This window comes from Syngnathus leptorhynchus, chromosome 10 (genome assembly GCF_054491065.1).
Source record: "Syngnathus leptorhynchus isolate UIUO chromosome 10, UIUO_Slep, whole genome shotgun sequence".
Taxonomy (NCBI): domain Eukaryota; kingdom Metazoa; phylum Chordata; class Actinopteri; order Syngnathiformes; family Syngnathidae; genus Syngnathus; species Syngnathus leptorhynchus.
Genome location: NC_141204.1, coordinates 10,559,744 through 10,575,143, shown reverse-complemented (window position 1 = coordinate 10,575,143; position 15,400 = coordinate 10,559,744). Strand labels below are relative to the sequence as shown.

Below are 15,400 nucleotides of genomic sequence, written 5' to 3'. Positions count from 1 at the left end.
AATAAATAAAAGAGCTCACTTTGCATGTTCTTTGAAGAATTTCCATTTTGCGGGCAATGGAGGTGATGCATTCATAAAAAGTGGACTGGAAAAGGATGCAGAAGACCCTTTCGGAGAAGTTGGGGATCTCCGATATCTGCAAAAGGAACCTGAAGAATTGAAGGATGTTTGCTTTGATTGACTGAGGAAGCTCAAATAGCAAATAGCGCACTGCGGCACGCTCGCTCACTGCTCGGGCTTGTCCAGTGGCTTTGCGTCCGCCTTGTCTTGTGCAGACTTCACGTGTTTCCGGATGCTCTCCATCTCATCATTTTGGGCTCGCTGAATGATGGAAAAATATTTGTTTTAATTAAAAGCAAATCGGTCGCAAAGTGGTGGTACTGGATCGTTGGCCAGTTCCAAGACCTTCAAGGTATTTTGTACTGTATCATTCAACGGAAGACAACAGAAGACAAAAGATTCACCTGGTTGTTTCATTTCACCCTTGGTGGGTGTGCAGGTGTGCCGACACGTTGCTTTAAGAACATAAAAGTGGCACTCCACCCGTTGAACCTCGCAGGGGACCAGCCTTTGCGGCGGCCATCAAAAAGGAGCATCAAAGGCCGAGAGGGCCCGATTAGTATTCCGCACAGCGTCGCCTCCTGCGGGCGAGGGCGAGCTCTCTGTCGCCCTCCTCTCGAGACATTTTCAAGTGTAAATATATTTAACCCAAAGCAGATCCCACTCAAAGAGCGGCGGCGCGGCCCGGCGCTGTTTGGCATAATTGGGGACAAGTAGGCATTAGCGTGTGATCTTTGAATTGCAAGGGCATGTTGCAACGCTTGTTAGCATGGCAAATCCAGTCCCATGTGGAATATCAAATGCAAAGGAATGTCGGACAATGTTCCGCGATGCCAGATTTGGAGCGCCAAGTGGTATTCATTACGCGCTTTTCCAGTTCTGGGCAAAAGGGAGCCGATGACGGCTAATTCTCTCATTTATGTCACTCACGTTGCCGTTTATGAGAGAATACTTTCCAAATGAGCGCGGCTTTAATGTCATAAACATATAAAGACATCCCGAGCCGCACGCTACGAAGAGGCGATCATTAAAAGATCGTACGGCCGTCAGTGACCCGCGTGACATTTCGCTACCGTCAGTGCTCTGAGCTTCAGACCAGCCAGCCAGTCTGGGCCCAGATTACGGCTTGTGATATTGCGAGCCTTTTCCCGCTATCACTGCGAGCCCCTTTTAATGGCTTATTGTTCAAAGCACAGGAGCGACTATAATCCGCAAGATCGCAGACTGAGCGACTCTACGCCCGCAGAAAGGGAGAAAAAAATAGAAGAAAAATCCATCAGTGTGCCGGGTTTCAGTTTGTGCTGAGGAAAGTGAGGGAGCGCTGCGCTGCCTTTTCTTTCGCGAGCTAGCGAGTGAGGGCGTAACCATTAGAAGCCCCCTCGCATTCCTCAAGACAGGCTGACTGTGCTGCCAACTGTGGTTTAGGGGTCTGGAGACCCACAGACAGGATGGAGTCTCGCAATACAAAAGGGAAACAATTTGGCTCCTCCACTCAATAACACAGCCTAAGGCGGCGAAGGGGAGGGGAGGGGCGAGAGGGCTTCCAAATCGTGGGGTGAGCAGTTGAGAGGTAAGAGGAGGCTCTTGACATGTCAGTTCGGAACGGCAGCTTGCCTTGTTTCCGTCGTCGACATGCAGCCGAGTCGCGCCGCCTATTTGCGGTTCGGTGGAATATCCTCGGGTGCTTGCTACTCTTTTTCGAACACCACGAAGCCCTTTTCACACTGCACTTAGCAGCCTGACCTAGCCAAACCCGTTTCTTGTGTCAAGGGCAGCCACCACGGAATGGAGCGTTGCTCGGAGGTTTCATACGGCCTTGGTGGAGAAGCGATTCTGAAGGTTTTCACAGCATCTTCTAACCGGAATACATGCTCATTTTTGGAACCCACTCGTTATTGTTTGGGCTCCCAATGAATGCTTTTATTGTAAGAGCAGCAAAACGTGCCGATGACAGGCATCGATGTAAATATTCTGGAGGCACAATGCGCCCGCCAGTGTCCTCGTTAATCACTTTGACGGAAGGCGGGAAGGGGAGTCGATCAGATCCAGCGTGACAAAAACATATTTAGCGTGTTAAATCATGGCTCCCCTATTCAGGCCCACCCGTCACATCACACGCTTTGCGGCGAGCCGCTTTGCTTTGGTGCCTAATGCCCGTGTCCTTTGGTTCAACCCGTTATAGGGGAGGCAGGAAACGCCACATCTCAAGTGAAAAATCTCTTTGCAGCAGAGTGGCGTCGAGTGGAAAAACATGCCGCGGGAATCTGGAAACACGACGGCCTGAATTGATTTCTTCGTTTTTGCAATCAAAGGACGGCCATTGTGCGAAATGTGGTTTTGCAAGATAAAAAAAAAAAAATGCTGACAGCTGACGGTCGCCTGCTTCAATCACATCTCACCAAATCCTTCTCGGGTTCCCTTCTGTCACAAAATAAGAGCCAGTTTTTGTGTCGAGGGCGTGAAATGTGGCAGCATATCGCAAGCGTCGTTTTCAAAATAAAAGCTCGAAGGAAAGAAGAAGGCGGGAAACTCTTTCGTTGCCTTGTGCCACTCGCCTTTGCGTGTTGACGGGAAAGCGCAGAAATGTTTACGGCTCCAGATTGATGACCTAAAGCGTGAGACTCGCCCGTCTTTCTCTTCCAGATAAAGACAAGACTCGAGCCGTCTCAGAGCAACCGTGACACCCTCCGATGTTTTGGATACTCACATTCTCATAAAGTGCTTGCAGGGTCTCCAGATCCACCACAGTGTTGTCCATATTGAGGACGGCTGAGGGAGGAAGGAGAAGGCATTAAAAACAGCCAAAGCAAGATTCTCTGTTGGTACCAAGGAACCATGTTGACATAAGTTAAGCAGCTTCATTTAGACAAAAGTAGTGCTTTGCGGCTATCACGTGGCAACTCTGTGCCAGGAAACTTTGTCAAAGTGAATTGAGCATTCCCAGGCTAATCTGACTTGGTCTATAAATCCTGAAATGGACCAAAATCTGGACCCCTCAGGTCGTCTAATCAGAACCAAAGCTGCAAAGAACAACATAATTACTAAAGTCTTCGAAATGTTTCAGTGCTACACTGACGTACGTTTAAACACGCGTTTGAATTCCTGCCGTCGCCTTTTTGTCTCGGGCGCCGCCGAACATTAATCCTTTCAAAGTAAATGTTTAAAAACAAACACGGCCTCGGGCTCGGCGCTGTTGAGGCCGGCGTGTTGGCGCTTCGTGCGCATCATCGCTCAGTTAAACACTCAACAATGTTACGTTCACAACTTAGACACCATTCAGACCTTCTGATAATGATTTTTTTTTTTTTATGACTGGAACAGATTAAAGACATTTTCATGTATTCAAATGGGGAAAATTCAAGTGAATTTTGGGGAGTTGCCATAGTCAGGAAATGTCTTGGTACAAGTTGTCTTGTACCCATAATAGGTCCTCTTTAAAACGGCCGTTTTATGAGGGGAACACTTTGAACTCTGGAAGGAATTATTCCAAAAATATAATTGATGTCATTAGGGAAGCTGGTTTTGAAATTAAAGGTTAAGGATTGTGGTCATGCCAGATCGAGGTACGACTGCAAGAGAAGCGCCTCGGGCAACTGATGCAATCGGATCTGCCAAAGTCTTTCGCGTTGGTCTCGGCCATCTCGTTCTCTTAAAGAGTTCTTCTTGACCCTTGGTTGCCGCTGTTTCTCGCTCGCACACAGCATTTGGTTTTCATTCAAACCAAATTGGAATCTGGCAGGTTGTTTTCGACAAAGGCACGTTTGCGTGGATTGCGACACGGATGGAGCACCATTTTGAAATGACGGCGGACACAAGACAAACAACAGTGTTGACCGGTCGCCCGGAAACAGCGGCGACGTACACCAGGGAGCTGCTCAACGTGTGAATCAGAAGTGCTTGAGATGTCCAAACGAGGACAGCCGGCGCCGTCTTTATCGGAGGCCAATAAAGCGCATGATTCACGGCGTCAAAAGTGACAATTACTTGAGCGCGTCGAGAGGGCCTTATTTCCACATCCCACGAAGATTAATTACATCTTGGAAACATTTTCTTTTGAAAATAGCATTTTTGCCAACGACTGTTTTGGAACGACACAACCATTCATCCAGCCGTGACGGCTGACTAACACACGCTTCACAAAAGCTCTTGTATCTTCTCAATCATCTTGATCTCTGTGATATACGGACGGACGTTTCCAATCAGCGCTAATGGCGCGCTATGCTAACAGTTGTCCTAACATTGGAGATGAACGACAATGCTGATGAGCTTGGCCCTCGCATGCCCTCCGGCGCCGACCTCCGACGGATGACCTCACGTTCCACACCAAAACTGTGGAAAGGCTTCCCGACATGCTTCAGAGTTAATTACGGTAACCCAAAATGTGAAGCATCTACGATTTGTTGTTGACGACAGCCGGTGTTTAGACACGTCGATGAGTGACGACGGCGGAGCAATCAGAGACAAAGTCAAACAGGAAGAAAGTCTGTTCTCGTCATCATCTCCGGGGTGACGTCACTCGGCTTGACAAGTCAGAGAAAAACTGTCGCATGATTATTGGAGGGGCTGAAACCAAAAGGAAAGTGCAAAACTAACAAAACAAATCTTAGCCACCGGTGGCTGGAATACATTGATTCCTCTGCTGTGTTTTCAGGTCATTTTCCGTCTCTATGTCAAGGCTAGTGAGATTCATTTTTTTGGTATGTTTGATACTTTTATTACAACATAAAAACATGACTCACCATTCTGGATGTCCTTCATGTCAAGATGAATGCTGGACATCAGGATACCGACAGCTTGAGAACGCTTGTTGCTCAAAAGCTTCACTACCTACCAGGCAAAAAACAAAACAAAAAAACTAATGACAAATGTCACGTGAGCATAACAACAACCCCCCCCCCAAAAAAAAACCGAGTGCAAGCCTTTAATAATTGACATGTTCCAAAAGACATGACCATTTTCCTTGTGTGGCAGCGCACACAAGCCTGCTAACCACAAACATTTATATGAAATTATAATGCTGTCTTGTTGATTGATGACTTCTCAATTTACTTTACCGCCACATCCTCTCCATCAACCATCTCCCAACTGTAGAAATAGAAAAAGTTTCGAATCTCATGTTATGATCAGCAAACCAAGACAAAGATTCTCGTAAGGCTCAGTCTGAACCGAAAACAAAAATGAAACTGCCGGGATGATGAAGAAGTTCCAATTATTCTGCTCGGCTCATTACAAAAGCATCGGGCTAAGACGCATTTCTTGTTGTCCAAAAGCTGTGCCGTGCCGCCGTGATCCAACAGACCGCATCCATCTATTTGTCTCTCCGAATTTAGTCAGTTGTCCCTTTGAATTTGTCACTCGTTGTGCCTCTGAAGGCTAAGCGCTTTAGATGGCGCAACCATATGGTTCAAAATGTTCAAACAGACGAAAAGAGGACACGACGTCGAGCCCCATGCTTGCAAATGTTTGGCTGCATCACAGCCACATTCTGTACTCGCTCTACTCACAGCGAGTGATGAGCTGAAGATTAAAGTGATTTAAAGTCCACTTAAGTGTTCTCAGACCTCCTTGATCAATTGAAATGAAAAAGAACAGAGGACGGATACAAAAAAAAAAGAATTCAAAGCTTTTGAGATGAGACGACAGACGAAAAGAAGTCAATTTGACCTGGGGGGTTTTTCTTCACGCCGTAAATGTTCAAGGAAGTTTCCAACTTTCACTTCAACGGAAAGTTTCGGGGAGATGTTCACATGTCCGTTGGAAGTCACCCAGCCCCATGAAATCATTTTCATTCCCGAAAACCGCATTTCCGCTTCGCAAACTGTCAGAGGATTCCTCACGGACGGGAAAAGCACTTCCTCTGAATAATATTATTTGTGCTATTCACATCATTTAGCTGTTAAATACATTCAACATACAAATCCTGACAAGAACATGTTTGCGTCGGAGATCAAACATTTCTTCGCCGGCTGATTGATGGACTAGCATGAAGCGTGCTGGCAAAGCGAGACAGACGCTCTGGTCCACAAAAGTGAATCACGCAGTGAGCACAATGGGAGGAACCGCATCATGAAATACGGCTCCCAGGCTTCGATCCCCCAAGCCCCCCTTCAATCCCCCCACGAGGAGTCATCGCCACCGCGAGGTTTCTTTCCGCCGCACGCGAAATACTGGCCGGCCGCCACCACATGGTCGGGCGGGAGTCTGACGGGAGCCAGAGCTCACGCCACATAATAAGTGTCTGCCTGGAAGCACGCCTCAGTGGGCGAAGCTAAGAGCCCTGAGGGATCCCCAATCATATGCATCCATACCTGCTTGGCTTTAGACTTGCTGATTGTGTCAGAAATGGGCTTTTTCTTCTCTTTGACAGCACTTTTGGAGAAAAGATCGACAAATTCTTCAAAGTCCACCGTCGGTTCTTGAATTTTCTCCCAAACTAATGTAGCACTCTGCCTGCAGACAGACAGAAACGCTGTTAAGTGAAAACATACCTTAGCTCTCACCAGCTCAGTTTTAAACATTTCCCACAGCACTGTTGGCCTAAAAACATTTTTGAGTGTCACAAGAACCAAAAAAGTACCACTCAAACGTTTTGCACAAATCTGGAGGAAAACCTAATCTGAGATTGGAGCCCAAATTTATTTTAAGAACTACCTCACTGGGGAGTAGTCGGCCTATTTTTAAATCTTCCTCTAATGTTCCTAAATTGACTTAGGAACCAAATTGTGTTGCCCGACAATTCATTTGCGGTCACGGCGCCTGGACTGCATCACATTCATTTTCCGCAAGGTTGAGCATCACCATCGTACGTCGCAGATGTTTATCTTAAGTGGACAAGTTTCCTCTCTCCTACGTGGAGAAAAGCTCAGTGCCAGCGATGCCTATCTGTCGCTGTGTTCTTACTTCTTAGCGTGCAGCTGAATGCGCGTCCAGTAGAGGGGTTTCATTGGCTTGGGGGGCTCAATCACGGCCTTGGCAGGAGCGGCTTCCTGGACCGCAGTGGAGATCCTGGGGCCCGCCGGTGGTGGTGGTGGGAGTGGGGGGCCGAGGCCCGGGGGCGGTGGCGGAGGAGGGGGGCCCATTCCGGGAGGCGGCGGTGGGGGAGGAGGAGGTGGCGCGCCAAAACCGGGTGGTGGTGGTGGTGGTGGAGGAGGCGGGGGACAGGATCCAAGTCCAGGTAAAGGCGGTGGAAGTGGTGGAGGTGGGCAAGATCCAAGTCCAGGTAAAGGTGGAGGAGGAGGCAGCGGCGGGATCGTCCTGTTCCCCTGTCTCTGCTGGCACGTACAGAGAAAGCTCGCCTCGGGTTTGGGGAGGCTGGTGCTTACGTTCAACTTCTGCCCGTCTCCCAGGGGCGAGGTCTGGACAAACACCTCCCGGCCCCTGCCGTCATCCCCGCCGGCCTTTGTCGAGGCAATCTGCTGACTCTGCAGCACGGCCATTTTCACGCGAAGGTCCAGGATGGTCTTCTCCAGCTGGGATATGACACCACCTTCGTCCTCGGAGGACGACTGACCTGACTTCAACCTGCTGGGCTCTGTCTGTCAGCGCACAAAAAAAAACATTAAAATACTAAATCAAATATACAGCGCACTGCTTCCATTCATCAGACCAAACCAGAGAACACATTTAACAACATTTATGAAAGAAAAACAAATCAAGTCAGGCATTCAACTGAGGAGACTCATTTTTTTTCTGTTCAGGAATGCTTTTAGAGTAAATCACTTGACAGAGTAATCCAGAAATAATGATTTACTTTAACATTTCACATTTTATGTGTGTCTAGTAGCACCTTTGAAAATTTATGTACAACACTAATGATATCTAAGCCTTACAAACATATCAAGAGCTTCAACCATGCATAAAATGATTTGGTAATTCGCACTACTGTTCATTGGGGACAGATGTGGCATAAATCTCAAAGACATGCTCCCAGCACATGAGAAAAAAGAACACATCCAAGTTTGGTTCTTCAAATCCACGGCATTCCGTGGATGTTGACTGAGGGACTTTTCTGGACACATCATCTATTATCTCACATATCAATCCCAAATACCCTGATCTAAAAAAAAAAAAAAAAAAGAAGCCGAGTGTAAGCTACATGCAGGTCAAGCAAAGCCTCCAACGTCTCGACTCCATCAGACCTCATGGCTCCAGAGTGGATGAGAGGGATAGCTGGAGATTTGACCCTAAAGACTGTGAGTCTCTCTGGTTGGGCCTCAAATGAGGCAAGGGGAGGGAGTGGGGGGGAGCGCTGCTACCGCAACACTTTAGTGTGCGGTAGCAGCGGCCCCCCCTGCTCGCATACTTGAATGGAAAGAGAATGTTCAGCTAGCCTCTTATTTATTCCTTCTCCTACTACACAAGGAGGTCCGGTGTGCTTGGTCAAGTGAGACAAGCCTGGCCTCTGGTGGCGGCTTTTGGAACTTGCACCCATTTAGAATATCAGTGGACGGCAAACGGTGCCAATTGGATTCCACAAACCTGAGGGTGAGACGGCGCCGCTGACTTGGCCTTCAACGCTAATTTGGAACTCGGCGCTCTGGCTGGTGTTCTGCCGCCGTAGAGCTCCCACAAGTGCGACGACACCGGCAGCCCCACGGTGGCCCAGGTGTACAGCTGCTCCGCCTGCAAACAGGTGAGACCTTTTATTATGTCAAACAATCTGGAAACAAATGACAACCCAGTCTGTTTGCTTTAACTGAGGATGGATGTAAATGACACATAAAAAAGAAATCCAAAAACAAAATGGCTTCCTTTTCAGGGATATACAAGGAGTAAATGAGATTTTTCTTTTTTCCCCACTCAATTACCAGACTCTGCTTCAATTATTTTTACCCAAACGCACAGCCTGTGTCTAATGCCTCCCTGGAGCTAATTAATTTCAGCCACTTATGTTTTATGTCTTCTAAATGTTTCTTTTTTTCCCCCTTCCTTTTATTAGCCTCACATGATTGACTGTATCTCGGGTTTGCACGGTATGAATTTAAAAAGGGAGAAAAAGGGAATGCACCCCCCCCCACCACTCCTCGGTTATTTCTGGCAAAGCTGACTAATGGAATAATGAAAGACTGTGCAAACCCCAGACAGATTTTTTTTTTTGCTTGGTAAGTGCGGGTTGGCTAAGCTGGGTGGAGGCACGTGGAGCGGTTACATAACGCGGTCAGCAGATGGTTGACGTGAGCATCGGCGATTGTGACCGTGGGAGTGGGCGGCGGAGACGTTTTAATCCAGTCATGCGCAAAACATGGAGTAGTGTGTTTCAGGAGGGCCTTTTGTACTCCAAAGAATGTCTTTCCTGAGGGCGAGGATGATGGCAGTCGCACATTTTATTTCCATTATTTTCAATCATAAATTAATTCAAAGGGATTTCTGCATAGATGACGGTAATGTAGTATTTTGCAACAATCATTTTGTGATTTTGTGCAGGCTTACGTTAAATGCGGGCTTGACGTTGCTGGGGCGATCCTCCCCGATGTCGCCGAAGGGGTGCAGCAGGCCCCGAGTCAACATTCGCTGACACATCTCCTGGGCCTGCTCCTCGGACGAGCCCTCTTCCTGGTGCATACACAGCCTGTCCAGCAGAGTGCGGCCTGGAGACATGCTAGCGTTAGCGACGGCACAGCAAACAGCTTCGATCCCAAAACGAAACAGATTGTTTAAAATAGACGAGAGCTGAGAATGTGATAATGAAACACTTGCATGCTAACGCCTGCCACTGTGATGTGTAGGTGTCGATGATGCATCTGCACCTTATCAAGATGCAAGAAAGTACTTATTTTTGTAACTCTGTGCTTCCGGCTACATGCTGTTTGCTTTAAATATAAGCACTGAGGTCTCCTGGAAGCACGCACCACAAACACACAACAAATTGTTTGTGGAGTTTTCCAATATATGCTATCATTAAGCTAGCAGACTTGCCTTTGACAAAATTAAGATGAATATTATTGATTTGATTGGAACATTTAGGTGTTTTAACATTATCTTTTGTTTATGATTGGCTGTATACGTCAAGTGAGAGTCGCACACCACTTGAAGCAAGCACTCTCGGCTTCTTATTTGGAGAGCACAGGAGAAAACAATCAGTCTGAATTCATTTGAATGTGTTTAACATGTGCGCGAGTGGTAAAACAATTTTTTAAGTGGTTGTTTGGGAACACAGGATACTGTAATAATTTGAGCAAAGCCTCAATTCCAGTCCCGGGAGAACCAGAGTTCCGTGAAGGAAACAGAATAATGTCAATTTTTCCTCATGACTGGCTGTTGCAAATAGTTTTGGCTACGCTTCCCCTTCGCTGTCGTCTCTCCTCAGGGCTGCGTGTGACCTGGAAAGCTCCGCAGATTCCGCAGCGTCACATGCAGTGCAGACGCAATAACCGCTACGCGAGACAAATCAGCACACACTCGCGTACACTGAAGGTATTCTCAACGTTTGCTTGTTTGTTTTTATAATGCGCCTCTTTGTTGATGAAATGTGAAATGATGTCACGTCGTGACTCATCAGCGCCACGCAGATAAACTGTCACTTTGGTTTAGCGTCCCCAATGAGGCATTGTGGGTAAATCTGCAAATGTGTGTATCGCCATGGTGTCAATTGTTTTAGGGCACACAAACACACACACGGAGAGTGAGTGGAGAGCAGCTGAGCTCATCTCATGCGTCAGAAGGGGACAAGGTAGCATTGTTTTAATAGACACACACACTCAAGAAGAGAATCTCAATTGTTTGACGAGGCCTTCGTGTCGAATCAGAAGATGATCATTTTCAGATTTTGGGGAGGCTTCCAGATTGAATTCACAGTGCAATAAAGATCATTTGTTGCATCATAATAATTTGTCAAATGCTGATTGAGCAGTGTGGTAAATGTTGAAAAAGCAGCACGGCCACACGGATAGAAAGGTCAAATAGCTCAACCCCCTTTTTTGGGGGGGGACGTGGGCACTGGAAATAAAAAAAAAAAGGTTTAAGGATAAAATAAAAATAATCAAATGGAATGCTTACATTCTTTGAAACGTCATTTTTCTATTAAAACTGTGCAGTGTTAATGACACGCAGTTCAAAATTTTCTGTTCTCATATGTGTGTGAAGACTTTAGGAACACTTTTTTTTTTTTTTTTAACAGACTCCAGCAAAGTCTTGTGAGTCACATACTAGCCTTTGTGGAATGACATGAAATGATCAAGTAAAAGCTTTTTTTTTTTTATCCGGTTTTCTCAGGGGCACTTTGCAAAGCAGATGTCTCGCTTTCTGCTCTACTTCCTGTGGGACACGCCTCAATATTTCATTTACCGACTCTTTAAAGGCAAGTCTTGATCTTGTGCTAACGACTCAACACGCTCAAGTGACTGACCAAAGTTCCTCAGACTGAGACTGAACTTCCTGAAACTTCAGGTCAAAATAATTGTCCCATTTCAATTTGATAATCAAGAATTATTTGGTTTTTGAACGAACCCATTTTTAATAATGTTTGTTCCATCGTTATTTCTATTCAGTCCTCTCGACATCATTGAAAACCTACAGCCGTATGTATGCGTTATTGGGACTCACCTGAGAAGATGTCCAGGTAGGATGCTGTACCCCTGGAAGACCTCGAGTGTCCATACTGGGCTCTCCTGGAGCCCAGTGTCCAGTACATAGCTCCCTTCTCCACTTGCTCCTGCTCCAAGAAGACGGCTCCATCTCCGGCGCCGTCCGCCACGCCGTACCAATCCTCCGATGTCCCGAGGGGCCCCGCGATTGAGCTGGACCTCTGCTTGCGCCCCCTGACAACCTGGAGATCTTCGGGCTCTCCCGAGTCGGTTCTTCTGGGCACGCAGGGGCTGGTGAGCGGAGAGCCGATGGGGGAGCTGAGCTGCCTGGTGGTGGTCTTGACGTAGGAGGGGTGCACGGGAGGGTAAAGTTTGACTGTGGACGGGGACATGGCGGAGGTCGGCCTGGGGGGGGTCTCGGTCGTCAGCAGGCTGATGGACAGGCTGCTCCTCTTCCTCAAGGAGAGGAAGTCACGGCCGGCGTTGCGGTCCTCCTCCCCTCGCTCAAAAGATAAGTTGTTGCTGCTTGCGCTTTTGTGAGCCCCCGCTGGCGCCGTCACGCTGGCGGGTTCGAGCCGGACACACGGGGCACCTGCTAAATTGCCCTGAGCAGTCCGGTTGGCTTGATTGCGCGGAACCGGGCTCTCCAGGTCGTCCTCGGCACTCTCGTAAGAGGACGGGGTGGTGGTTAAATCTGGGAAGCTGAAGGTGCTATTGGTCTTCGGGAAAAGGCTTCCACTGCTCCTCTCCGTGTCTGGCGCAGAGGACGGTCCACTCTCGCTCAGCGAGCCGGGCACGGACCAATCTCTCGGCATGAGCGCGCTTTCGTTCTCGGATTTCCCGTTCAAAGCTTGATGCTTTTCGGCGGAGTCTTCACGCTGGACCATGATGGCTTGCTGGATATCCGACAGAAGATCCTCGGCGTCGGCAGCGGCCGAGTGGAAACTGTAGATGTCCCCGTCGGATTCCGAGCCGGCTTTGTGGCACGATTCATCCAGGGTGGATTTCCGGCTGCCCGCCGTCAAGCGGCTTAAGTTGCCCTCAAAATCCGACAACATTCCCATCTCATCGGCCGACAGGCTGGCCTCCCTTCCGGCTTTATGAGCTGTGTGAAGCGACCTTTCGTCCTCCAGCAAGTCATCCTTGGACAATCCCTTGGCCTTGGAAGTCTTCCTGATCTTCATCCCGGAAAACACTGACACCTTGGAATCCGACTTAGATTTCTTCTTCTCACTTTGTTCCCCTTTGCTGGTCTTATTGGACTTTTTGGATTTCTTCTCCACTTCCTTCTCTCCGGCCTCTCCATCCTTGCCTCCTCCGCCATTGCCCGCTTTCTTCTGCTTGGCCTCCTGGTTGCCCATGCTGCGGAGCAAGCGGACCCCCCTGGCTAAGAAGCCGTGCTGCTGGGGTCGAGAGCCGGCATGCGGCCGGGGGTCCTCGCGGGTTCCTACGCCAAATCCCGCCTGCTTACGCAATGCACTCTGAGGCAGCCGCGAGGATGCTGCTGCCGATGACGACGAGAGGAGGCGGAGACTGGCGGGGACGGCCACGGACTCACCGCCACCGACACTCATCCCTCGCTCGCCCCCCCTTCCAGTCAGGGCGCTCTGATCCTTCCTCTCCCACTGCCCCTCCTTTCTCTCCCCATCTGCTCCCCTCCATTCAGGTCTGTTGCATAACGGGCTGCTGTTGGAGCGAAAGCGCCGCTGCTCAGAGGGTAACGCGTTGAGATGCTCGGGAAGACCGGAAATTTGCTGCTGAGCTCCGAAAGACTGCTGTTGTCTGCGTAGGACGTCGGTGGCGCTGCTCTTGCGCTTGTCTTTGAAAGTGCTGGTGAAGATACTCTCTTTGAGAAAAGGCACTTGGTTCTCCACAGTGTTAATCGTCTGCATGGTAGCCACTGAGGCGTCGCCCTACGGGGAGGAACCTGCAGATTTGGTTGATGGAAAAGGTGGACACACAAGTTTAGGTGATTTGTTTGATTGGGAGGCCTCATAGGGAAAAATAATGCTAACGATGTGTGTTGACGATCTATTGACGATTGATCAGCACAGTTGACGAAACTTCTGTACTACACCCTGAGACAAAAAGAATAGACAACGCATGGGATAAGACAGGACAGGACATTTTCAACACGCTAGGTCAGGCATGTCCAAAGTCCGGCCCGCGGGCCAATTGCGGCCCATGGTCAAATTTCATCAGGCCCGCAGCCTCTGTGATAAAATCTTTAGTATGTGGCCCGCCGCCATTGTTGACCAGCGCTTTAATACACGCGTACCAAAGCTATTTTATATTTATGCCGCAGAAATGTAATCTCGCGCGACCCAGCGTGATTTCACAGCGAGAACATGACTCCAGCTGTCCTGCTATGCGGAGCATGCGCAAGTCAAATGCGGAAATAAACCCGGCTGCGTGAACCCTGTGTGAAATGTTCATGAGGCGAAAATAATTTTAAACTCATGTAAATTTAAGGTATTTCATACAGTTTGTTCAATGTTATCGTATTTTATGTATTACTTATAACTCCTGTTTAAAATGTTCATGAGGCAAAAATAATTTTAAACTCATGTAAATTTAAGGTATTTCATACAGTTTGTTCAATGTTATCGGACTCTTCAGATATGAATGAAAGGCAGAATTTGTGTTTTTAGAGTTGTTCACATCTGCCTGAGTGGCTTATATTTGGTTATTTTGTCATTTAAAAAATAAAGACAATTGGGAGAATGAAATTTGTTTTATAACAGTGTTTATTTGGATGAAATTGTAGTTAAAAAAATGTCCGAAAAAACTACTGGCCCCCGGGCCCCTTCACTTTATCAAATCTGGCCCTCCTTGCAAAAAGTTTGGACACCCCTGCGCTAGGTGATCACATTCTAAAGCTTAAAACATTTATTTACACCAGATTCAAATTCTTGCAAAACATACACAGCAAATAGTGAAACAAATGTTGATGTTAGCTGACGTGCCGGGATATAAATAATTGATTTTAACTGACAAATTCTTGTTTTCAAAAATACAATGCATTTAGCGCCTTCATTTAATTTAACCGTCAGCTGACATGTAAACACAGAGGCCAAATGTCAAACACCTGACTGTAATTTACAAATTCTCATTTCCCAAGCGACATTTGGTAGCATTGAGCATGTTATCGGCTCATTGGGTGTGGTGCACTAAAAGCAGCACTGGCCAACTCCAACGAGCAAGATGTACTTTCTCTTTATGCGTTTCGAAAAGTGACGAAAGTGTGCAGAGAAGATGACAAAATAGAACAAATCTCGCAACCAGAATGTTATATAGGCCCACTGGGAACAATTATCTCAAAGTGTTTAAACCAGTCACTCAAGATTCCTCCTGAACGCATCGTCCAAACGCGCTCACATCAGTCTCGTTAAAAACAACATTAGGATAAATATGACATTTTGCAAAATGATGAGAGAAAGAAGAGCGAACTTGCCTGAGTGCAGCGTTGGCAGACCGACTGAAGAAAACAACACAAGCGGCTGTTTGTCATCTCAGCCGTGGGTCACATGAAGTTGCTATTTGCCTCATCACATGTCTGCTTTGCTCGGTCATTTTCCATGAGACCCCCCCCCCCCTCCCAACAACAACAACAACAACAACAACAACAACTATATCGCCTTGGCTATAAGAACGCAACACTAGTGGAAGAAATAATCCGTTAGGGTCTTGTGTTTCTTAGAATGTGTAAAATATAAGAATAAGGCATGGAAGCCTGAAAACTGACAAGCGAGCTGGTGCCGTCCCATTAATCAATACACAGGTGACCCTCACCAATCAGCTGAGAGATTCTTAGACCA

The 15,400-nt window shown here is 47.6% G+C and overlaps 1 protein-coding gene across 1 annotated transcript in view; it reads right to left on the bottom strand.

Annotated features, from left to right (window-relative positions):
• The window catches only part of fmn2a (formin 2a), a 25,319-nt gene extending 9,919 nt beyond the window's left edge, over window positions 1-15,400 (bottom strand). Inside the window, exons 1-10 of the mRNA XM_085922417.1 lie at window positions 15,037-15,400; window positions 11,602-13,509; window positions 9,490-9,647; window positions 8,539-8,682; window positions 6,961-7,595; window positions 6,369-6,510; window positions 4,800-4,887; window positions 2,768-2,829; window positions 230-321; window positions 20-149 (exon numbers count right to left, since the gene is read on the bottom strand). Coding sequence (XP_085778543.1) covers window positions 20-149; window positions 230-321; window positions 2,768-2,829; window positions 4,800-4,887; window positions 6,369-6,510; window positions 6,961-7,595; window positions 8,539-8,682; window positions 9,490-9,647; window positions 11,602-13,474 — 3,324 coding nt within the window. The 5' untranslated portion in view covers window positions 13,475-13,509; window positions 15,037-15,400. The remainder of the gene's footprint in view (window positions 1-19; window positions 150-229; window positions 322-2,767; window positions 2,830-4,799; window positions 4,888-6,368; window positions 6,511-6,960; window positions 7,596-8,538; window positions 8,683-9,489; window positions 9,648-11,601; window positions 13,510-15,036) is intronic.